Raw genomic sequence first — 26,094 nt, forward strand, 5'->3', positions numbered from 1 at the left:
GTGCCACCCAAAATAAAAACTAGTACCCTTACTACTCCCCCAAGTGTCGTACACAATAATATGTTCTCACACCCAAAATAATGCTGGCAGAACAGCACCCTAGATGGTAAGCTCCCCCTAGTGGTGGCTGTATAACCTGGATGTCGTGAGCTCCCTCTAGTGGTGGCTGTGTAATCTGTATGTAGTGAGCTCCCCCTAGTGGTGGCTGTGTAATCTGTATATTGTGAGCTCCCCCTAGTGGTGGCTGTATAATCTGTATGTAGTGAGCTCCCTCTAGTGGTGGCTGTATAATCTGTATGTAGTGAGCTCCCCCTAGTGGTGGCTGTATAATCTGTATGTAGTGAGCTCCCTCTAGTGGTGGCTGTATAATCTGTATGTAGTGAGCTCCCCCTAGTGGTGGCTGTATAACGTGGATGTTGTGAGCTCCCTCTAGTGGTGACTGTATAATCTGTATATAGTGAGCTCCCCCTAGTGGTGGCTGTATAATCTGTATGCAGTGAGCTCCCTCTAGTGGTGGCTGTATAATCTGTATGTAGTGAGCTCCCTCTAGTGGTGGCTGGATAATCTGTATGTAGTGAGCTCCCCCTAGTGGTGACTGTATAATCTGTATGTAGTGAGCTCCCTCTAGTGGTGACTGTATAATCCGTTTGTAATAAACTCCCTCTAGTGGTGGCTATATAATCTGTATGTAGTAAGCTTCTGCTAGTGGTGGCTGTATAATCTATATGTAGTGAGCTCCCCCTAGTGGTGGCTGTATAATCTGTATATAGTGAGATTCCTCTAGTGGCGGCTGTATAATCTGTATGTAGTGAGCTCCCCCTAGTGGTGGCTGTATAATCTGTATGTATTGAGCTCCCTCTAGTGGTGTCTGTATAATCTGTATGTAGTGAGATCCATCTAGTGGTGCTCACTGTATATAGTGAGATCCCACTAGTGGTGTCTGTATAATGTGAAATCTGTATGTAGTGATCTCCCTCTAATTCTGGCTGTATAATCTGTATGTAGCAAGTTACCCTCTAGTGGTGGCTGCATAATCTGTATGTAGTGATCTCCCTCTAGTGGTAGCTGTACAATCTGTATGCAGTGAGCTCCCTCTAGTGGTGGCTGTATAGTCTGTATGTAGTGAGCTCCGTCTTGTGGTGGCTATATAATCTGTGTACAGTGGGCTCCCTCTAGTGGTGGCTGTATAGTCTGCATGTAGTGAGCTTCCTCTAGTGGTGGCTGTATAGTCTGTATGTAGTGAGCTCCCTCTTGTGGTGGCTATATAATCTGTGTACAGGGGGCTCCCTCTAGTGGTGGCTGTATAGTCTGTATGTAGTGAGCTTCCTCTAGTGGTGGCTGTATAATCTGTATGTAGTGATATCCCCCTAGTGGTGGCTGTATAATCTGTATGCAGTGAGCTCCCTCTAGTGGTGGCTGTATAATCTGTATGCAGTGAGCTCCCTCTAGTGGTGGCTGTATAATCTGTATGCAGTGAGCTCCCTCTAGTGGTGCCTGTATAATCTGTATGCGGTGAGCTCCCTCTAGTGGTGTCTGTATAATCTGTATGCAGTGAGCGCCCTCTAGTGGTGGCTATATAATCTTTATGCAGTGAGCTCCCTCTAGTGGTGGCTGTATAGTCTGTATGTAGTGAGCTCCCTCTAGTTGTGGCTGTATAATCTGTATGTAGTGAGCTTCCTATAGTGGTGGCTGTGTATAATCTGTATGTAGTGAGCCTTCCTCTAGTGGTGGCTGTATAATCTGTATGTAGTGATGTCCCCCTAGTGGTGGCTGTATAATCTGTATATAGTGAGCTCCCTCTAGTGGCGGCTATATAATCTGTATGTAGTGAGCTCCCTCTAGTGGTATTTGTATGTAGTGAGCTCCCTCTAGTGGTGGCTGTAATAATCTGTATGTCGTTATCTCCCTTAGTGGTGGCTGTATAATCTGTATGTCGTTAATCCCTCTAGTGGTGGCTGTATAATCTGTATGTCGTGATCTCCCTCTAGTGGTGGCTGTATAATCTGTATGGCGTGAATCTCCCCCTAGTGGTGGCTGTATAATCAGTAATGTCGTGAGCTCCCTCTAGTGGTGGCTGTATAATCTGTATGTCGTGATCTCCCTCTAAGTGGTGGCTGTATAATCTGTATGTCGTGAGCTCCCTCTCTAATTACATAGTTAATACGGTTGAAAAAGACATACGTCCATCAAGTTCAACCAAGGGATCGGTGGGGATAGCGAATCCCAAAAGGAATTGAGACTCAGATTTCTACACATTTTCATAAGCATTCATGTTTTTTACTTTTAAGATTCGTCTAAACCCTTTATAAAACTGTCCACTGTTATTGCGGTGACCACGTCCTGAGGGAAGTCTATTCCACAGCTTCACAGTTCTTACAGTAAAGAAGCTTTGACGCTTCCGGAGACTGAACTGTTTCCTCTACAATCGGAGGCAGTGCCCCCCTTGTCTTTTGAGCGCATTTTAACATGGAACAGCTTTTCATCCGTATTTTTTGTATGGCCCATTTATACTTGTATAGGTTAATCATGTCCCCCATTAGACGTCTCTTCTCAAGACTATATAAATTCAATTCTTTTAATCTTTCTTTATAACTAAGACCCTCCATTCCCCTTATCAGGTTTAGTCGCTCTCCTCTGTACTTTTTCCAGATGCTGTGCGTCTTTCTATTGACCTGGTGCTCAGAACTGAACTGGCATATTCAGATGAGGCCTCACCCCAACTCTTTTGTAAAGTGGTATATTACATCCCTGCCCCGCGAGACATGCCTTGTTATAATGCATGACAAATATCCTGGTGGCCTTAGAAGCAGCTGATTGACATTGTATGCTGTAACTTAATCTAATATCCATCTATAAGTGGATATTAGATAAATCCTTCTCTATAAGAAGACTCTCCCAGTTGCTACATCACACATGAACATATGAAGCAACAGAGATTATTACTACCAAGATGCAGAAACTTTACATTTGTCCACATTGAACCTCATTTACCAATTGATGCCCAGTCAACAGTGGTGACTGTTAAAATCTGTATGTAGCGAGCTCCCTCTAGTGAAGGCGGTATATTCTGTATGTAGCAAGCTCCCTCTAGTGAAGGCGGTATATTCTGTATGTAGTGAGCTCCCTCTAGTGGTGGCTGTATATTCTGTATGTAGTGAGCTCCCTCTAGTGGTGGCGGTATAACCTGTATGTCGTGAGCTTCCTCTAGTGGTGGCGGTATATTCTGTATGTAGTGAGCTCCCCCTAGTGGTGGTTGTATAATCTGTATGTAGTAAGCTCCCCCTAGTGGTGGTTGTATAATCTGTATGTAGTGAGCTCCCCCTAGTGGTGGTTGTATAATCTGTATGTAGTGAGCTCCCCCTAGTGGTGGTTGTATAATCTGTATGTAGAGAGCTCCCTCTAGTGGTGGTTGTATAATCTGTATGTAGTGAGCTCCCCTAGTGGTGGTTGTATAATCTGTATGTAGTGAGCTCCCCCTAGTGGTGGTTGTATAATCTGTATGTAGTAAACTCCCTCTAGTGGTGGCTGTATAATCTGTATGCAGTGAGCTCCCTCTAGTGGTGGTTGTATAATCTGTATGTAGTGGGCTCCCTCTAGTGGTGGCTGTATAATCTGTATTTAGTGGGCTCCCTCTAGTGGTGACTGTATAATCTGTATGCAGTGAGCTCCCTCTAGTGGTGACTGTATAATCTGCATGCAGTGAGTTCCCTCTAGTGGTGGTTGTATAATCTGTATGTAGTGGGCTCCCTCTAGTGGTGGCTGTATAATCTGTATGCAGTGAGCTCCCTCTAGTGGTGGCTGTATAATCTGTATGCAGTGAGCTCCCTCTAGTGGTGGCTGTATAATCTGTATGCAGTGAGCTCCCTCTAGTGGTGGTTGTATAATTTGTATGCAGTGAGCTCCCTCTTGTGGTGGCTGTATAACCTGTATGTAGTGAGCTCCCTCTAGTGGTGGCTGTATAACCTGTATGTAGTAAACTCCCTCTAGCGGTGGCTGTATAACCTGTATGTAGTAAACTCCCTCTAGCGGTGGCTGTATAATCTGTATGCAGTGAGCTCCCTCTAGTGGTGGCTGTATAATCTATATGTAGTGCTCTCCCCCTAGTGGTGGCTGTATAATCTATATGTAGGGAGCTCCCTCTTGTGGTGGCTGTATAACCTGTATGTTGAGCTCCCTCTAGCGTGGCTGTATAATCTGTATGCAGTGAGCTCCCTCTAGTGGGGCTGTATTCGTATGTAGTGCTCTCCCCCTAGTGGTGGCTGTATACTATATTATGAGCTCCCTCTAGTGGTGGCGTATAATCTGTATGATCTCTCCCCTATGGTGGCTGTATAATCTGTATGCAGTGAGCTCCCTATGGTGGCTGTATAATCTGTATGTATGCTCTCCCCCTAGTGGTGGCTATAATCTGTATGTAGTAGTTCCTCTAGTTGGCTGTATGTCTGTCTGTAGTGCCTCCCTGTGGATCTATTTAATCTGTATGTATGAGCTCCCTCTATGACTGAAATCTGGTACTGAGCTCCCTCAAGTGGTGCTGTATAATCTGTATGTATGATCTCATACAAAACTGGACTTGCAGCTATTTACCAAATTTAGTTACGCAGATTCTTTTCATGTAACTGCATTGTTACTGTTTTGCTCCTAAATTCTAAATTTTACTTTTTATTATTGTAGTATTTTGTAAATACACCTTTAAATACCGCTCTCGACTGAAATCTGTTCCCAGGTCCCTTCTACCCATTCCCAATTGGTGCACACTGGTCGACTCACTTGAGTAGGAATATAGCTTTTTCTTCAACTCTGCCCACAAGTTTAGATTGGGTTGAGTCTGGGGACTGTGGGGGCCGATCAAGCTCGTCTACTTCACTGTCATACTGCTAGAACACAATTTCATTCCTTTTCATACTCATAGTCCTCTAGTATAAAGTAACTCGTCTTGTAGGATACTCACTTATGGCTCAGCATTGAGACCACCATCGATCCTGGTCAGGTATCCAATCTTTGGCTGTGAAACAACCCCATATCATCAGACTTCCTCCACCGAACTTGACAGTTCCTTTAATTTCTTGATTCGTTAACCCCTATTCTCTTGTTTCTTTCCGGACCCATTTGCCTCCATCAGACTCCAGTCTATTGCCTTTAGTCTCATGGTTCCAAATCACCCGTTCCAATCTTTCACTGTCCACGGTTGGTAGTTTTTTTTTTGCAAATTTGAGCCGACGCTTCTTATGACTATTAAGTCGAGCTTCTTTATCTTTTACCATTCCAGACTTGTGTAATTCGCGTCACATGGTGCTCGCATGGACGTCTGTGATCTCACTATTACAAAGCTTACGAGCCGCCTCCACTGCTGTGTTTGTCACGCCAGAACTGAATGACCTTGTGAGTCGACTTGTTGACTCCAATGTTTTTGCCTGGATGTCCACATCTTGGCTTTGGAATGGACGGATGGACTTCATTCCGTATTCTTCCACTGTCGTGGCCTCACATGATGCAGTTTGGCGGTTTTCTTGGCCGAGATACTGCTATCGATAAGCTGGATGACACACGGTTTTTCTTTTCTTGGAAATCTTCTTCATGGCGGCTCCTGGATTCGGACCGGTGACCTTCACTTGGGAATCACCTGATAGTGAGCTATACGGGGATGTGAGGACAGGTGGAATTTGTAGTCTACAAGAAGATTGTTCCACCACCAGGAGCAGAACAGTAACACTGCAGATACATGAGAAGAATCTGCAGAACTAAACAGATGCTAAGTCCAATGTATGTATGAGATAGCCGAGAGGATTGTCTATAGGATGATGGGATCTCACATCTGAAGCTGTAGGGGATGTGAGATATGGAGCCCGAAATCAAAGTTTAAACATTGCTACATTGCTCTTCAGTGAATCTGCTGGTATTTGGAGCTACAGCTGAGATGAATCTGCACCAAATGTTTGATTTATTTAGAAAAATTGTGGAATTTATTTTAAACAAAAGAAGCGCCCAATCTCAACTCCTTGTAAAGTAACAGTCTCTGCGAGTGAGACCTGGTGCCGTGGACACATCTGGACGGGGAGGCTTAGTCATTGTGACTGTGGCAGAGATCATGTCCACAATTATTTGTAGGCGACCCCCTCCCAGCGGTGACGGGTGAGTTTCGCTCGGTCGTGTGTCGCCCTCACACTGGCCCCTTTGTTTTTTGGGACACAAAGAGGGGATGTGGTCGATGACAGGGACTGGGGAACTTCTGTGGATTTTGACTCCGTCACTTGTCAGGAATCCAGACACCTACCGTCCCAGCATCAGCTGCCAACATCAACATCTGGGCACGTGTGCCAACTGTGCCAGGCGGGCAACCAACGTAACTGAGGCCTGATGAAGTAATTTCCTGCACAGACAAGGAGCCAGAGGCTGCGAGCCGCCCGAGCCAAAGACTCTGATCAACTGGTGGCTGCGCGACTCAGCTCCTGCAGCGACACGCAGCGCCGTCTACATGAGCACATCATGGTTTATTACGTAACATGCAGGAAGGACGGAGCACATGGGAGCTACACGGACTATTGAGACTACCACACGACGGGATTAGATACACAGCTCAGCAGACAGCATCTCGATACACAGCTCAGCAGACAGCATATCACAAGATGGGATTAGATACACAGCTCAGCAGACAGCATATCACAAGATGGGATTAGATACACAGCTCAGCACACAGCATCTCAAGATGGGATTAGATACACAGCTCAGCAGACAGCATCTCGATACTCAGCAGACAGCATATCACAAGATGGGATTAGATACACAGCTCAGCAGACAATATCCATTATCCTCGGCTCGGATACACATGATCTGTAGTAGATAAAGTTCAGTAGGAAGACATTTCCTCAAAATAATATTTACATATAAATCACAGAAGGAAATGAGATAAGAAAGGGAAATCTCTGCACTTCTCCTGTAATAGTAACGTATCACACCCTAGTGGAGGCGGGCGCAGAGGAAACTGTGGGTAAGGAGGACACCGCTTGTCCATCACTAGAGATCAGCGGTGACATCACTGAGAATGCCGCCTATCCATTCACTAGAGATCAGCAGTGACATCACTGAGAATGCCGCCTATCCATTCACTAGAGATCATGATAATGATGGTTTCCCCTATGCAGACTGAGTGATGGGGTCTTTATTTTGTACACACTACCACCCTCATCATTCCTTCATTTATTAGCGTCACCTTAGTGTACATAATTCACTATAATACATCCCAAACACCACTACAACCCCAGCTGGGTTAATGGCGCGATTCATCTAAACATGAGAGGTGATGGGAGACCCCGTTGCGGTGCCCACTGTTCTGACCATAGTAAAAATGCATTTCAATCTTTTGTGATATGACCTGTTTAGCCCCACCCCCATTTACTAAATAATGACTTCTTTTTAGTTTCTCACAGTGTCCCAAAACAGCAATTCAACCATAACCACAACCACAACCCAGAAATCTATCTACATTTATGGACTCTTTCCATTATAGTGCACACATCTTGTATCCAAGTGGGCGCCTTGAGGTGCATAGAGTTCTCCTAGGTCATTGCTATAGGTTCAAATCATTTTTAAAGTAATAACTTAAATGCTAAAAAAAAAAAAAATTATTGGTCAATTGGTCTTTAAAATTTTTGAACCACTGTCTTTGTGCAGCCTTGAGTTTCCCTCGTAGCAGGATCTGAATTTTCACTGTTCTGTCAAGCAGCTGAGCTGAGGGCTCCTTATGTCTAACCTTAAGTGTTTATGACCTCTTAGTAGAGATAAGGGTTATTCGATCAGAAAGTGAAAGTAGATTCACAAAGCTAAGAAAACAGTTAACCCTTTCTGACAGAAGGGTTCAATATTTTTGATAAAGACCAAGTCAAAAAATAATTTTACCCACAAATGAGTAAAATGCAATCGTAAACAAAAAATTGCCTCCGAAGGTGTAAATAACCTATAATCCTTCTCACTACAGCTGATCATACACCCCCATACCTTAATGATAAAGTCACATGGTAATAGCCCTCAATTATCCCAAAAGCACCCGAAACAGCAATCCAACCCGTAACCCTGTATAATCTAGAAAATCATCTAGGCAGAGGGTGATATGAGACCCCATTGCAGTCCCCCAAACTCTAATCTACACTCACCTAAAGAATTATTAGGAACACCATACTAATACGGTGTTAGACCCCCTTTTGCCTTCAGAACTGCCTTAATTCTACGTGGCATTGATTCCACAAGGTGCTGATAGCATTCTTTAGAAATGTTGGCCCATATTGATAGGATAGCATCTTGCAGTTGATGGAGATTTGAGGGATGCACATCCAGGGCACGAAGCTCCCGTTCCACCACATCCCAAAGATGCTCTATTGGGTTGAGATCTGGTGACTGTGGGGCCATTTTAGTGCAGTGAACTCATTGTCATGTTCAAGAAACCAATGTGAAATGATTGGAGCTTTGTGACATGGTGCATTATCCTGCTGGAAGTAGCCATCAGATGATGGATACATGTTCTCATTCTGTTTACCCCAAATTCGGACTCTACCATTTGAATGTCTCAATGGAAATCGAGACTCATCAGACCAGGCAACATTTTTCCAGTCTTCAACAGTCCAATGTTGGTGAGCTCGTGCAAATTGTAGCCTCTTCTTCCTATTTGTAGTGGAGATGAGTGGTACCCGGTGGGGTCTTCTGCTGTTGTAGCCCATCCGCCTCAAGGTTGTGCGTGTTGTGGCTTCACAAATGCTTTGCTGCATACCTCGGTTGTAACGAGTGGTTATTTCAGCCAACGTTGCTCTTCTATCAGCTTGAATCAGTCGGCCCATTCTCCTCTGACCTCTAGAATCCACAAGGCATGTTCGCCCACAGGACTGCCGCATACTGGATGTTTTTCCCTTTTCACACCATTCTTTGTAAACCCTAGAAATGGTTGTGCGTGAAAATCCCAGTAACTGAGCAGATTGTGAAATACTCAGACCGGCCCGTCTGGCACCAACAACCATGCCACGCTCAAAATGGCTTAAATCACCTTTCTTTCCCATTCTGACATTCAGTTTGGAGTTCAGGAGATTGTCTTGACCAGGAGCACCCCCCTAAATGCATTGAAGCAACTGCCATGTGATTGGTTGACTAGAGAATTGCATTAATGAGAAATAGAACAGGTGTTCCTAATAATTCTTTAGGTGAGTGTATATAAAGCTGTTACATAAGAGTAAAGAATCAGAGTGATCATTCTTCCTCAATAACTGCCCCTGTAAATGACGGTAATATCGGCACCATTGAGTGCACGCAGTTTATCACTCCACTCTTGCAGGATATCGCTTTGCTAAATTAACAAAAAAAATAAATACAATCAGACCAGAGCTATACAAAAAAAAACACTTTATATAAAATAAAAAAAAAAGAACAAAATGAACAGAGCAGAATTGTAGAAACTGCAACAACCCGCGGCGAGGAGCGGGGGAGGAAGGAGAGAAGAGTGATATGTGCCGGTAACCTCCAGAATCTGACAGAGGAGTCTTCTCTCTGCTCCCCCTGCCAAATACATAGCTGCACAGCGATGCTCTTCAAAGCCTTCCTCCCGAAATACAGCCAGAGGCGCTCATCAGTCCCTAACCATCCCTCCGCAGGGATATACAGAAGACTGATCTAACCACCTTTGTGTAACACTTGGCGTAACCGTTTTCGGAGAACACTCGCCTCTTTAACCTGAGAAAAAGGCTACGGATAGAGCATCGGAAGCCTGATAAGCAGGACTGGGACCGCGAGAGACGCTCCGCACCCTGAAGCCCTGCAGTTCTGTACCCAGTTTCCCAGAAGCTTGTCCCATTTTTTAAAATGACATTCAGTGCCCATCCACCACCGGGCATTATCCCGTCTGAGATCCCTTTCTCTCGTCCTGCAGAGACGTACCCACATCCCAAACCAACACCCCCCACCCCCCCCCCCAACATTTTGCTAACAGGCCCACAAAGTATAAACTACCTCCCTGCCCCTCCTCCTGTGCAGTGACCCATCCCGTCATGCCTTGTGACCAGTGCGGAGGAGAACAGGAGGATTTTATGGGTTGATAACGCCCAGGACGGGCTGGAGAGAGGTCTCTGTGGCATGTTGCCTGTCGGTACCCTTAACGTTAACACCCCCAGAGTGTTCATACCCCAGTTCTGAGGCCGAGCTAGTAGGAAGTTCCGTTTCCTCCCGCCAATAACCGGTGACACCAGATACGACCGCAGCTCAATGCTGCCACCTACTGGCATCACAATAGTTAAAAGCTGGGGAGGTTCAGTGCAACCTCCTTATCAAAATCCAGGAGTAAAACCCACCCAGACTGATAAAGGAGGCAGATACAGTAGAAACGCCCCTGCCTGGGGCAACAGTGCTCTGCTGGGAGCCATAATGTCCGCCGCTAGCTCTCCCGGCTCAGCACGTGCTCCTCCACACACTGGAAAGGTTTTCCTTCAGATTCTGAAGGCGGATCTTGGAGCAGACGCTGAAAGCCCTCGCTGGTGAGGAGACGGCAGGAACGCAGATCGACGTGTCCTAAGTGGGGGCAGCGCTTGAAGAAGGCCAGAGATTGGTCCGTCAGTCGATTACACCCTGAAGAAGAGAAGCGGAAACACTGGAGGGTGACGTATGGGTCATCTAAGCGCCTCCCACATTACCATCCTATACATACACACTATATACGGTCATACAGACATGAGGCGATGAGGAGGTACCTGCGAGGTTGAGGTGAGTGAGGCTGTCCCTTAGCGGGGAGGTGGCTGCGGTCAGTATGTGGATGCCGTGATCAGTCAGATGGATGCAGTGACTTAGATCCAGGTGGTGAAGACGAGGAGTGTAACGAAGCAGCAGGCGCAGGGCGGAGTCCCCCATTTCAAGACCACACAGACGCAGCTCTGACAGGGAGGGCAGGCGACCCCGCAGGTCGGACACAGCTGAAAGACAAACGCAATGTCAAGGAATTACACCGCACAAGGCTGGAAAACCGCATCCCCAGGGGCACCATACATACAAGCGCCCTGCGGATTAATGTAATCTACTACTCCCTCATCCACTCCACAGGATCTCGTATCTCGGGCACTATGTATGAGCTGTGCAGCGGACACTGCCACCTGCTGGTGGTCATGAGGCAGTGCACTTCTTCACGCTGTGTGACATAAGGAGCTTAGATCGTATTTTGGATGGTAATGATAGAGAACGCGGCTGTGGCCTCTCACCTGTTTTGCAGTCTGAGTTTGGGGGTGAGAGCAGCTCTCGGAGGTGCGAGGTTTTCATCCCTTGTACCCAGCCGAGGTCAAGTAAAGACAGGGAGGGGAATGTGGTGGTCCAGAGAGAGGAGACCGCCAGCCATGTGCAGCCGGCAAGAAGCAGCTCCTTCAGTCCTGGGGAAAAGGGAGATTAGCTGAATATCGAGACCCTGTGAACGCACATCCCATAGAGGGGGCGCCAGTCACCCATCTCTCCCCCCAGCGGGACCTGTGCAGAGATCTATACTTACCTGCTCCCTGACGCTCTGTCTTCACCGCACTCCTGGTCCTCACATGTAAACTTCTTGCACCAATGTGGTCACGTGCACTGCTGCAGCCAATGACTGGCCTCAGCAGTGAAGTGTCCCATAGCGGCATGTCCTTGCTGGGTCATATGCTCCTTAGGGACAAATCACCACTGAAGCCAGTAATTGGCTGCAGTGGGACTTGTGACCTTGTATGTGCAGGAGATGTACATGCAGGGACTGGAGGTCCAGTGCAGATAGCCCGGGAGGATCCTGAATGGAGTAGTGGGAGCAGGTAAGTATAGCCCTCTACAGGGGTCACACTGGGGGAACGGACAAACAGTAAAAAAATCTTGGCAAACCCTTTAACGGCCATCTCGATGATCTCATCTCCTAGCAGCCTTTATTGCAGAGTCCATTCCATTACTCCCATCATCCCTGAGCCTACAGTCCACTCACCCTGTAGTCGGTGGATCAGCCATGTCAGCTGTTTCTCTGATATGTTGGTCCAACTGAGGTCTAGTCTAACCGGTTGCCTTCGGACTATTCCACTCAACATAGGAGGAGTGATTGATTTTCTTTTGCTCAAGTCAATCGATGTCCACAGCTGCCGATCACAACACCTGAAAGACCGAACAGAGATATTAGAGAGGATGAAACTTGCACTGATCAATGGCCATCTGGGCCGCAACAGCCGGGCCCATGAGCCTCAGGACCGGCCATCTGGGCCGCAACAGCCGGGCCCATGAGCCTCAGGACCGGCCATCTGGGCCGCAACAGCCGGGCCCATGAGCCTCAGGACCGGCCATCTGGGCCGCAACAGCCGGGCCCATGAGCCTCAGGACCGGCCATCTGGGCCGCAACAGCCGGGCCCATGAGCCTCAGGACCGGCCATCTGGGCCGCAACAGCCGGGCCCATGAGCCTCAGGACCGGCCATCTGGGCCGCAACAGCCGGGCCCATGAGCCTCAGGACCGGCCATCTGGGCCGCAACAGCCGGGCCCATGAGCCTCAGGACCGGCCATCTGGGCCGCAACAGCCGGGCCCATGAGCCTCAGGACCGGCCATCTGGGCCGCAACAGCCGGGCCCATGAGCCTCAGGACCGGCCATCTGGGCCGCAACAGCCGGGCCCATGAGCCTCAGGACCGGCCATCTGGGCAGCAACAGCCGGGCCCATGAGTCTCAGGACCGGCCATCTGGGCAGCAACAGCCGGGCCCATGAGTCTCAGGACCGGCCATCTGGGCCGCAACAGCCGGGCCCATGAGCCTCAGGACCATGAGCCTCCGGGGCGCAACAGCCGGGCCCATGAGCCTCAGGACCGGCCATCTGGGCCACAACAGCCGGGCCCATGAGCCTCAGGACCATGAGCCTCCGGGGCGCAACAGCCGGGCCCATGAGCCTCAGGACCATGAGCCTCCGGGGGGCGCAACAGCCGGGCCCATGAGCCTCAGGACCGTGAGCCTCCGGGGCGCAACAGCCAGGACCACGAGCCTCCGGGGGGCAACAGCCAGGACCATGAGCCTCCGGGGGGCGCAACAGCCAGGACCATGAGCCTCCGGGGGGCGCAACAGCCAGGACCATGAGCCTCCGGGGGGCGCAACAGCCAGGACCATGAGCCTCCGGGGGGCGCAACAGCCAGGACCATGAGCCTCCGGGGCGCAACAGCCGGGCCCATGAGCCTCAGGACCGGCCATCTGGGCCACAACAGCCGGGCCCATGAGCCTCAGGACCATGAGCCTCCGGGGGGCGCAACAGCCGGGCCCATGAGCCTCAGGACCGTGAGCCTCCGGGGCGCAACAGCCAGGACCACGAGCCTCCGGGGGGCGCAACAGCCAGGACCATGAGCCTCCGGGGGGCGCAACAGCCAGGACCATGAGCCTCCGGGGGGCAACAGCCAGGACCATGAGCCTCCGGGGGGCGCAACAGCCAGGACCATGAGCCTCCGGGGGGCGCAACAGCCAGGACCATGAGCCTCCGGGGGGCGCAACAGCCAGGACCATGAGCCTCCGGGGGGCGCAACAGCCAGGACCATGAGCCCTTCAAGTGACCCCCCCACAGATAAGTCACCCCATGTTAGGTCAGGTGACCGTGCAGGCCACACCCCAATAATAACATGATGCACTTCTCTTTATGGCTTTTAACTCTTGCATGGCTGACACTAATATAGCGTCAGGTGCAGCTGTTTCATAACACGGCTGGAATCACGCCTAAACCGACTTCTCACAATCCTCCCCTGGATGTCTGCACTGACGGGGGCCCGAACACATGGTTACATCGGCCACGGAGCCCAAATAAACAGCAAACTGACCAGAAAAGCAGATATGGATGTCTGCGAACGAGCCCGCGCAACAATTCTGATGAATGGGCCGATGAGCGTTATCCTGTACTGACCACAAGGGGAACAACCAACCCTTTATTTATAGAGTGCAGTCAGCGCCCCCCAGTGGTGACCGCAAGCAGAATATTACCATGTAACTAGGTCTAGGCAGGAGAATAGGAGCTGTGACCTTTAAGACACATTACTAAATCAGCACCAAATACTGAACCTACAGAGATAAAAAATCCCTTCATATGAGAGTCCAGCCAAACGATGTCCTCCCCCGATGTTATCTGCTTCTGTGTATCCTGTATTATACTCCAGAGCTGCACTCGCTATTCTGCTGGTGCAGTCACTGTGTACATACATTACTTATTCTGTACTGATCCTGAGTTACATCCTGTATTATACTCCAGAGCTGCACTCACTATTCTGCTGGTGCAGTCACTGTGTACATACATTACTTATCCTGTACTGATCCTGAGTTACATCCTGTATTATACTCCAGAGCTGCACTCACTATTCTGCTGGTGCAGTCACTGTGTACATACATGACTTATCCTGTACTGATCCTGAGTTACATCCTGTATTATACTCCAGAGCTGCACTCACTATTCTGCTGGTGCAGTCACTGTGTACATACATTACTTATCTTGTACTGATCCTGAGTTACATCCTGTATTATACTCCAGAGCTGCACTCACTATTCTGCTGGTGCAGTCACTGTGTACATACATTACTTATCCTGTACTGATCCTGAGTTACATCCTGTATTATACTCCAGAGCTGCACTCACTATTCTGCTGGTGCAGTCACTGTGTACATACATTACTTATCCTGTACTGATCCTGAGTTACATCCTGTATTATACTCCAGAGCTGCACTCACTATTCTGCTGGTGCAGTCACTGTGTACATATGTTACTTATCCTGTACTGATCCTGAGTTACATCCTGTATTATACTCCAGAGCTGCACTCACTATTCTGCTGGTGCAGTCACTGTGTACATACATTACTTATCTTGTACTGATCCTGAGTTACATCCTGTATTATACTCCAGAGCTGCACTCACTATTCTGCTGGTGCAGTCACTGTGCACATACATTACTTAGCCTGTACTGATCCTGAGTTACATCCTGTATTATACTCCAGAGCTGCACTCACTATTCTGCTGGTGCAGTCACTGTGTACATACATTACTTATTCTGTACTGACCCTGATTTAAATCCTGTATTATACTCCAGAGCTGCACTCACTATTCTGCTGGTGCAGTCACTGTGTACATACATCACTTATCCTGTACTGATCCTGATTTACATCCTGTATTATACTCCAGAGCTGCACTCACTATTCTGCTGGTGGAGTCACTGTGTACATACATTACTTATCCTGTACTGATCCTGAGTTACATCCTGTATTATACTCCAGAGCTGCACTCACTATTCTGCTGGTGCAGTCACTGTGTACATACATTACTTATCCTGTACTGATCCTGATTTACATCCTGTATTATACTCCAGAGCTGCACTCACTATTCTGCTGGTGCAGTCGCTGTGCACATACATTACTTATCCTGTACTGATCCTGAGTTACATCCTGTATCATACTCCAGAGCTGCACTCGCTATTCTGCTGGTGGAGTCACTGTGTACACACATCACTTATCCTGTACTGATCCTGAGTTAGGCCCCTTTCACTCTTGCGTTGTCCGGATCCGGCGTGTACTCCATTTGCCGGAGGTGCCTGCCGGATCCGTAACACCGTAAGTGAACTGAAAGCATTTGAAGACTGATCCGTCTTCAAAATGCGTTCAGTGTTACTATGGCAGCCAGGATGCTATTAAAGTCCTGGTTGCCATAGTAGTAGTGGGGAGCGGTATACTTAGGCCTTGTTCACACTTCAGTGTTTGGTCAGTGATTTCCATCAGTGATTTGTGAGCCAAAACCAGAAGTGGAGCCTCCACAGACATGAGGTAGAAGGGAAAGATCTGCTCCTGTTCTGTGTTTAGAGCAGCACCTGGTTTTGGCTCACAAATCACTGATGGAAATCACTGACCAAACACTGAAGTGTGAACGAGGCCTTACAGTCCGTGCGGCTCCCGGGGCGCTTCAGAATGACGTCAGATCGTCCCATGCGCATGGATGACGTGATCGCATGGATCACGTCATCCATGCGCGTGGGGCGCCCTGACGTCACTCTAAAGCGCCCCGGGAGCCGCACGGACGGTAAGTATACTGCTCCCCCGCTGCCTACTACACTTTACCATGGCAAACAGGACTTTAGCGTCCTGGCAGCCATGGTAACCATTCAGAAAAAGCTAAACGTCGGATCCGGTAATGCGCCGAAACGACGTTCAGCTTAAGGCCGGATCCGGATTAATGCCTTTCAATGGGCATTAATTCCGGATCCGGCCTTGCGGCAAGTGTTCAGGATTTTTGGCCCGGAGCAAAAAGCGCAGCATGCTGCGGTATTTTCTCCGGCCAAAAAACGTTCCGGTCCTGAACTGAAGACATCCTGATGCATCCTGAACGGATTTCTCTCCATTCAGAATGCATTGGGATAATCCTGATCAGGATTCTTCCGGCATAGAGCCCCGACGACGGAACTCTATGCCGGAAGACAAGAACGCAGGTGTGAAAGGGCCCTTACATCCTGCATTATACTCCAGAGCTGCACTCACTATTCTGCTGGTGGAGTCACTGTGTACGTACATTACTTATCCTGTACTGATCCCGAGTTACATCCTGTATTATACTCCAGAGCTGCACTCACTATTCTGCTGGTGCAGTCACTGTGTACATACATTACTTATCCTGTACTGATCCTGAGTTACACCCTGTATTATACTCCAGAGCTGCACTCACTATTCTGCTGGTGCAGTCACTGTGTACATACATTACTTATCCTGTACTGATCCTGAGTTACATCCTGTATTATACTCCAGAGCTGCACTCACTATTCTGCTGGTGCAGTCACTGTGTACATACATTACTTATCCTGTACTGATCCTGAGTTACATCCTGTATTATACTCCAGAGCTGCACTCACTATTCTGCTGGTGCAGTCACTGTGTACACACATTACTTATCCTGTACTGATCCTGAGTTACATCCTGTATTATACTCCAGAGCTGCACTCACTATTCTGCTGGTGCAGTCACTGTGTACATACATTACTTATCCTGAGTTACATCCTGTATTATACTCCAGAGCTGCACTCACTATTCTGCTGCTGCAGTCACAGGGGTCATTTACCAAGATCGCTACACCATATTTTGGCATAAAGAAAAGTCGCAAGAACACGTTTTGCAATTTTTAATGCCTGTGAGACAATATTTTTACACTGTCCTTGCTGCTGGGGAGACTATTCTGCTGGTTGTTTTTGGAAACAGTCAGCATGTATGTAATAAGAAAGCCCCACAACAGCTTAGGCCGAGTTCACCTCAGCGTTCAGCCTTTCCGTTATAGGAGCAGGAGAACGGAAAGGACGGAGCAGGCACATAGGACCTTATAGACTATTCTCCTGCTCCTATAACGGAAAGGCTGATGTGAACTCAGCATGTTTTTACCGGATCCGGCAGGGTTCAGCAAAAACGCTTCCGTTACTGATAATACAACCGTCTGCATCCGCCATGAACGGATCCGGTTGTAATATCTGTAACATTGCCAAGACGGATCCGTCAAGAACTCCAAATGGAGGACGGATCAGTTTTCTATTGTGGCAGAGAAAACGGATCCGTCCCCCATTGACTTGCATTGTGGGTCATGCCGGATCCGTCTTTCTCCGCATCCCAGGACGGAAAGCAAACCGCAGCACGCTGCTTTCCGGTATGAGAACGGAACGGACTGCATTTTGGAGCGCTCCGCTCCGTCCCCATTGACAAAGCGTTTTTTTCCGGTATTGAGCCCCCATGACGGATCTCAATACCATAAAATATTACCGCTAGTGTGACAGTGGCCTTAGCTGAGCTCCTCTAATGTCGTGGGGGAGACAGTACAGAGATTGGTGTAAAGATCACATTTCTTCCCAGAATGCTAATCAGCAGAGCAAAATCTGTGCAGACACTGAACATGCAGGCGATTTCAGCTCTGAAAGTGCAGAATACTGAATACAGCTCTGGAGTATAATACAGATAAACTCATATTATGCGACCATTGCGCTGCAATCCTGCGTTTTTACTGCTGCCAGCAGCCATTCACTAGAGCGGGGCGCCAGTGACATCAGACATGGCCGCTGCCAACAACAAGGACAATGTCTACAGGGTGCCCCGCCCGCTCTTACCACCGGTTCCAGGTCCGGCACACCCGCATACAGATGCAGAGCTCTTTTTGTCCCAAATGCCTAAAGACTGCCAGCCAGACCCCCCTCTGCATTACATGGTCCGTTCCACTGTCCAAAGGCAGGGAGTCTGGCTCGGGGCTGTGAGGAGGGGGTCGTACCACATGTCTCTCTAGCTGGAGGGGGGGCGGTTTAGGTGGAGAGGGCACTAGCGGCCTTTTCAATATCTGAGTCCTGGACAAGGCCTGCACTGCGTTGCGACCACATGTTCCTTTCCTGACGGCTGCGCCTCCCCCTCCTCTCCGGTTCTCCTTCTCCCTGCTGTTTCCCCGGGGAGATTTCTGCTTGCCGTTCCTGGTGCCGTTTTGTCCGTCTGTGGCTGAGCCTTCCTCGTCTTCCTCGGAGCTGGTGCTGAAGCTGATCCGGGATGACCGCCCCTCCCCCCCTTCACCAGTGTCGCTGCTTCCCCGGGAAGCCTTGGAGTCAGAATCGGAATCCCGAGTCAGAGCTGGAACTGGAGGTGCTGCTCCGCGCTCGCTCCAACATCTGGCACATCTGCTTGAAGCGCTCGATCTTCTCTCGCTGGTGGGAACGATCGGACACCTGCACCGGTTCTGAAGGCGTCTGCGGTTCCTGCCGGAGGGGGAAGAAAATAGACGATCATTCCTGTGACCGGGAGACAAGAGGGAGGAAACTGACCGGAGGAACGCGGCGGCTTCGCACAGGACGCACCTTCTTGATTTTCTTCTCTTTCTCTGCTTTCACCTGCAAAAAGCAGAAGAAAAAGGGCGACGTATGAGAAAAACGCAAAAGGATCCCCCACGGGTGGATGAGAGGGGATCGTCTGGGAGGCTGCAGGGGCTGTCAGCCTCCTCAGTGACGGCTCAGGCTGCCGCTCAGGATTCTGGGAGAGCTGGGTTCCTGGGCGGCAGATGTAGTCACCTTCTTCTTGACTCCCGCCTCCTGCACCGGTTCCTTCTCCTTCTTCCTCTTATGTCCCTGGTTCTCGTCAGGCGGCTTCTTCCTGCCGGGGGCCTGGTCGTCAGTCAGTTTCCACCGTACGGGTCCCTCTCTGTTGTCCAGGCGCCGGTTACCCGAACCGTCCAAAGGATCCTGCAGAAGGAGGCCGGTTATTTCATCCTGTAGATGGCAACGTGCCGGATTATCGAGTGTGTGCCCCGTATCAGAGTATTGGGGTCCTCATAACACGAGTCAACGCGGGGCCCTACGAGTGCCGACGGACAATAAGGGCTAGGTCTACACTGCAACATTTGTCGCGTGACAGATAGGGCGCAAACCTTTTGTTGCAACCAATGTCGCGCAAACAATTTTTATAATGGCAGTCTATGGTGTTGCACTGCAACATGCGACATGCTGCGACTGCGACGAAACTGTCGCAGAAAATCCATCTCGAATGGATTTTCTGCGACTGTTGCGTCGCAGTATGTTGCAGTGAGACCCCATAGACTGCCATTATAAAATTGTCGCGCGACATTAGCGCAAACAAATGACGGGTGTAGACTAGCCTAAAAAAGAGATCGGCATTCGTTTAACGAGCCATGCAGCGGCACGTGGACTCTGCAGGGGGAGGAATGATCGTTACCATGACCGCTCGCCCCTCCCGTGCACCATGACATCATTAGCCCATGAAAAAAGCCCCTATCAAGCAGGGTCCGGGTCACCTCTAATGCTATATGGGGGATGACCCACCCGAGGGTAGCCTTCCCTCCCACTACCCGTCTGTCAGATGGGGATAGTGTGGGGGGGAGAGGTGTAGGGACCACCATCTCTGACATGGAGGGACCCCTGCAGGACACTGGACGGTCCACCGGGTGCCTGCCCAGGAGAGGAGCCGACATCTTTATCACCCGGGAGCTGGTGTACCCAGATAACATGGCCACTGTTAGTGCAGGACCCTGTACATCCCTTACCTTACACGTGCGGCCTTCCCTCACGCAGCGCGGGACACTCCCAGCAGTTGGGGATCTCCGTGTCGATGACGGCTTCAGCTTTACCCATCTGAGGAGAAGCAGGAAGAAGACATGAACCACCAGAAGGCGCTGCACCCTCTGACACACCAGATCACTTTTATTTGTGGCACCATTTATGCTGTTGACAATTCGCCCCCATCACGGGCGGCGGGGCTGATATTCTGGGTGTTTGGGTCATTGTGGTGATAATTCACAGTTTCCATTCACCAACAGCAAGCAGATATCTTATAGAGCACACTGTTACAGAAGCTTCTATTATACCATTGACCCCCCCCCCCCCCTGATCACGAGCCACGGGGTAGAACCACATGTATTCGTGGAGAGCGCCGCCAGCGGACGGGTCATACCTTTATACAGCCGGGGTGGACGATCTCATTGGCATATGGTACATTCCATGAGGGACAGGTTAAACTTCTGATCTCATCCTGAGCAGTGTCTTCCTTCCCGGCGTCACCGCAGAGGAGACAGACGGCCGTGTGCGGCAGGACGGGCTGCGGAGGAGAAAATGTTATAAGATGGCGTTATCAGGAGGTGACGCCCCCCATCAATGGCGACCGCCCCCGGTCCTTACCGCTGTACACTGCCTCTTCAGACAGGACTGCTTCATGCGCCCGGGGCCCCCAAACTTCTTCATGTCCTTGCAGAAGTTGCACTCCCCCACATTCGCTGCGCACACAAGCCTCGCACTTCCGGCAGCGTGTCCTTCTGCGCCGCGCAGCCCCCAGGCCCTTTCCCGACATCTCCCACTGGGCTGAGCGGTGCCTCAGCTGCGCCCACACCTGGAGGACGGGAGACCAGAGGGGTTAGACCAAAAATACGTCTCAGCGCTTCCACCAGCATTCTGGAATAAATTGCATTAAAGGGAACCCCGTCATCAACGCTATGCTGACTCACTGAGGGCAGTATAAAGTAGTGAGAGAAATGCGGATGTCAGCGCAGTGTCACTCATCAGCTAAAAGTAAGTGGTTGCCGAGAAACCAGCATCATAATCCTTGAGAAGAGTCAGATCTACTTTATAAGAGTCCTGGTTATTATAATCTCCTGCTCTCCCGTCCATCCGCTGATAATTGGCAGTTCTAGAGAAAAAGGGAGAAAACTCGGTAGAAGCCGGTCAGTCCTCAGCAGGTGGGCAGGGATTCATCAATAACCAGGACTCTTCTCCGGAGGCCTGGACTCTTTTCCGGGCCCAGTCTGCAATGATTATGATGCTGGTTCTTGGCAACCACTTACTTTTAGCTGACGAGTGACACACCGCATACATCCGCATTTCCGTCACTAATGTAAGCGGTCCTCAGTGAGGTCAGCATAACGTTGATGACGGGTTCCCTATAACATTCACCCCCCCAGCCTGGGACTGACCTGCTCTCCGCTGCTGACCGAGCCTGCCCGGGGCTCTTAGTTCTCATGATCAGGGTCTCTTCTTGGGGTTACTAAGTGGCGTCCCCCCCACAGTAAATTACCACCCCCTGCTCAGACCCCCACCATGCTATAAGGAGGCCGGGCCCGGACCCCAAAAAACGTAAAGCTGATGCCTACAATAAGTCTTCACTTCGCTATACTCCCACCATCCTAGGGGAGAGGGGTGTGCACCCCAATAATGCAAAGCCACCAGTTACTATGACCCCCCCAGCACCCCTTGTTCTCCTAGGAGGGTCCTGCACCCCCAATAATGTGGAGCACAGAACCAGCACAATACACTGGGAGCCCAAATAAGCCCTGGTCCTGCAGGAGGAGCCCGAGCCCATGGCCTGTGCCGGGGTGACCTGCAGAGGGCAGTGCAGGGCACAGGGGGTGCGGGATGTCGGGGGCCTGCACCCCGTTCCTTGCAGTCAGCAGATCCCAGCGCCTCCTCCTCCTCCTTCCTCTATGGCTCCCCCCACCCGCCTCCCTCATCTCCCGGCTCTCGGAGGATATGGGTACTGCGGGCGCCCCTCTTTCACTAGCAGCTTGGACTGACTCCGTGAGTGGCCCCGGGTTCCCAAAACCGGGCCCCAAAGCAGCTGCCCCCTTCCCTGCTTGTCTTCCCCTCACATTCACACTCACACACATAACAATACCACATCCAACATGGCCGCCCAGTGGGAAAGGCTACAGCTCCTGCCACGAGCCGCGCAGCAAGCCGGGAAGTGTGGTCCACCCCCGCCTCTGGCTCCTCGCTGCTATGGAAGGCGGAAGTGCACTGGGATACAGACAAGATGGCGGCACCAGGGCGGCCGCAGAGGGCGACGGGAAATGTAGTCTTTGAGGGGGATGGAGAAGGAAAAGGAAGTGTGGCTTTCTGGCAGTGAGGGATGCCGGGAAATGTAGTTTATAAGCTTAATAAGTAGGTCATGGAGCAAATGTGCCCTACAAAGACAGGGCCAGGGTCTGAGAGAAGAGGGTCTCAGAGGCACAAAGCATGGCTCCATGAATAATAAAGAGTGCAGGCTCAATGGGGAGCCGTCACCGTAGCAACCAATCCGCTTGTTCCTTTACGTTTATCACTTGCCCTGGCCAAATGCAAGCTGGGAATCATGGTTGGTTGCTATGGGCAACCATAACAGTTGCTCATAGGAACCAACACTTTATTTTGCAAGCTGATTACTCCAATTGCTGTTAGCAACCAGGGCTGGCTGCAGAATGGAGGGAGCGATCTGACTGGTCGTCATGGGTGCCAGCCGTCACCCACACTGGTTTTAACACATGGCGCCCTCTGACCCCGTGACAAGCATGAGATCATACAACTACCCGGTCTCCACGCCGTTCTGTACAGTTAGGTCATGATGTGATACTGAAACTGCAGCCATGACAGGCATCGGGTGGTCACCAAGGGCCGGCATTCCCTGCCCCACATAGTTATCCGGGCCCCATCATGGCGGGCTACCATTTCCCATTGTTGTGACATGGCCGCTGAGTGTCACATATTATCTTCCCCCCCCTGCCTATGGGCGCCGTCTGCGACATGCGACCAGGAGATCCCAAGCAGCCGGTCTACCTGGACGTTTAATCCCAGTCCTGATGAGCGTCACGCCCTACTTTAGTTTGGGGAGAAATATGGCAGAATAATTGCTCGCTATGACATCATTTTTAAGCCCCCTGTTTCCTGCCCATCTTCTGACTGATGGCGGGGTGCCCAGAAATCCCGTGTTAGGATGAATAATTGAAAGGGGATGTGTCTGAGTCTATGGATAGCAGGGTAATAGGGCGAGCCCCCCCCGCTCTGTTCCTGGCACGCTGAGTGGACGCCACATATCCCCACCGCTGTGTATCGGCCGCCTGTATACATTTTCAGCAGCAGATAACACCTCTGTGATCAGCGCGACTCCAGCTGCGTGTCTGTCGGACGCCAAACTCTGCCTCTTGTCTCATGGGAGGCCCAGATATGCCGCCGACACTTGGGGTTCACGGCTAAATACGTCACGTTTGCTTCCCCCATTTGACAGTAATTGGTCTCCATGTGGAAACTCGATTTTCTATTGTCTCATGATGTAAATACTAGTAGACGACTTAAAGTTCGTGATCTGAAAAATCTTCAGAAGAGCTAAATTGATCTTAAGATCCGCAAATTGCCGCCTGGAAAGGCGATCACTCCAGATATGAAGACTATGCGCCACCCTGCACCATGTGACTGCGGTAACCATTTCCTCACACACATCACGCCCCCCCCCCCCCCCATATCATAAATCATGCGGGGCGATGACCACTCTAAAATGGCCGACTACGGTTGCAATCCCTGTCTCCAATTTCAGTAGGAAGAGCAGCTCTGGGGTACAAACTGCTGCTCTAACAAGTGAAATGCTGAAACTTTATTATAGGCTTTGTTTTACTTTTGTCTGAAATAGGCCAAGACCCATCCGATCGGTAATGCCTACGTTTCTGCGTACATTTGACCCCATCTTTTCAGCAGGTGGGGGGGGGGCTCATCAAATTGGGTTTTATTTGCCAAGAGGGATACAATTAGTCCCAATATGAATTTGTCCCTCATTTATAGGAGCCGGAGGTCTTATGAAGGGCATTTCCATGGAAACCTGTAGTTTCATGGAAAACCTAGAGGAAAGTCTGGAATCACCTCACTACACAGAGCAATAAGTATGTGCCCCCATGTGTAGTGTATTAGAAAAATAATTTACTGTAACATTGTCATTGACAAATAAAGTTATTTCTGGGGGGGGGGGGTAATCGGCGGATATAGAGTTTGGGTAGACGAGGCGCTCTGCCCCTATACACTGTACTCTATGGTACGAGCCCGCCTTAGCTCCACCTCAGATGTCCGCCGTTTATAATTAGAACCCGTTATCTCCGCAGATTCGCCACCAGTTAGATAGTAAATCTCTATGCTGTAATATTTTTTCTTATTCGGTCGCATTCTCTCTACGGGATTTATCAGTAAAAAAAAAGAGTAAATACAATTCTAAACAAATAATTAGATTTTTAGGTTGGTGTGCGGAAAGTGCGGTGCTTATTGAGCGGAGCAGGTAAAGCTATTTCTCGGGCCGCGCGGACGCAGATTCGTCACAGATGTCTATGTGGATATATTAATAACGTAGGCTTCCGGTGGGAGGATGGACGGCACCGAGCGGCGATAAAGTAGCTGGGAAGCGCAGTGAATAATCTCCAGGCCAGCCGAGCAGCTGAGGAAGAAGGGTCCGGTGCTGTGGCGAAAGTGCGGGGATCAGGCGGCGTTACTGAGAGACAGAGGATCCGGGGGAAGAGACAGCGAGAGACAGCCGGGAGCAGAGGACAACCAGGTGAGAGAGCGCGGACACTCTGGGACTGAGAGACACCTCAGCCACCCAGGAGACTGCTACGAAGAGACAGCCAAAGATATAAACTGCGCAAAGCCGGGGGCGGGTGACCTCCATGGGAAAGGCGCTAGGGAGACTGCCGGGGATGAAACTGTGGGCACCTAAGAGACGGCCAGTTGTGGTAGTGAGAGAGGACAGTCTTATGGAGAGAAGGTCACTAGTAAGGAATTTGAGATCTGGAGACGAGAGATCCCACTGGAATATGGAGAGAGGACAGTGAGAGACTCCCCGGTGGGAGACAGGCAGGAGATGGCTCCCCTGGACATAGCAACATGAGAGAGACAGTCACTGAGGAGGCGAGAGACAAGCCATGGAGACTCCAGACATTAGGGGAGTACAAGAGACAGTGATATGAGTGAGACGTCTTCATGAGACAGCCAGGAGGTATGAAGCTTGTGATCTCGCTCTACCTGGAGGATGATGAGGGACGTCTGACAAAGAGACAGTCGGGTGAGGGCTGCAAAAAGACATCTAACCAAGTTGTAGTATAGACAGTCAAGAAAGGAAAAGACACAGTCTGAGATGGCTGCAAATCCAGTCCTAATAATGTGATCTCCCCTGACAAGAGACATTCAAGAAGTCTCGCTGTTTACATGCAAAGTGGAAGGAGATGGGAGACATCCATGAGACTGCTAGGCAAAAGAATCAAGACTCCAGGCATGGAAAACTGATTTCATTCACCTAGGGAAGAGACAGTCAGGGACGCCAAAAGGGTTCTTTATAAAGAGACTGTTTAAAACCTGGAGGCGGCCAGGAAGACAGTCAGCATCTGGGGAGAGATGCTCATGGGGAGAGAGGCGGTCAGCATTCTGGGGAGAGATGCTCATGGGGAGAGAGGCGGTCAGCATCTGGGGAGAGATTGCTCATGGGGAGAGAGGCGGTCAGCATCTGGGGAGATATGCTCATGGGGAGAGAGGCGGTCAGCATTGGGGAGAGATGCTCATGGGGAGAGAGGCGGTCAGCATCTGGGGAGAGATGCTCATGGGGAGAGAGGCGGTCAGCATCTGGGGAGAGATGCTCATGGGGAGAGAGGCGGTCAGCATCTGGGGAGAGATGCTCATGGGGAGAGAGGCGGTCAGCATCTGGGGAGAGATGCTCATGGGGAGAGAGGCGGTCAGCATCTGGGGAGAGATGCCTCATGGGAGAGAGGCGGTCAGCATCTGGGGAGAGATGCTCATGGGGAGAGAGGCGGTCAGCATCTGGGGAGAGATGCTCATGGGGAGAGAG

At 50.2% G+C, this 26,094-nt stretch overlaps 1 protein-coding gene across 1 annotated transcript; it reads right to left on the bottom strand.

The window, feature by feature from the left end:
* Positions 1-9,428: 9,428 nt before the first annotated feature.
* FBXL19 (F-box and leucine rich repeat protein 19) lies at positions 9,429-21,713 on the bottom strand. The gene is given in 16 exon segments (XM_040440630.1): positions 9,429-10,599; positions 10,722-10,940; positions 11,223-11,387; positions 11,957-12,120; positions 18,096-18,590; positions 18,592-18,725; positions 18,825-18,857; positions 19,035-19,205; positions 20,024-20,056; positions 20,058-20,111; positions 20,431-20,460; positions 20,462-20,502; positions 20,505-20,574; positions 20,655-20,741; positions 20,743-20,862; positions 21,443-21,713. Coding segments are annotated over 15 exon segments (1,968 nt in total). The 5' UTR covers positions 20,824-20,862; positions 21,443-21,713; the 3' UTR covers positions 9,429-10,408.
* Positions 21,714-26,094: the final 4,381 nt, after the last annotated feature.

Source organism: Bufo bufo, chromosome 7, assembly GCF_905171765.1.
Source record: "Bufo bufo chromosome 7, aBufBuf1.1, whole genome shotgun sequence".
Classification (NCBI taxonomy): Eukaryota; Metazoa; Chordata; class Amphibia; order Anura; family Bufonidae; genus Bufo; species Bufo bufo.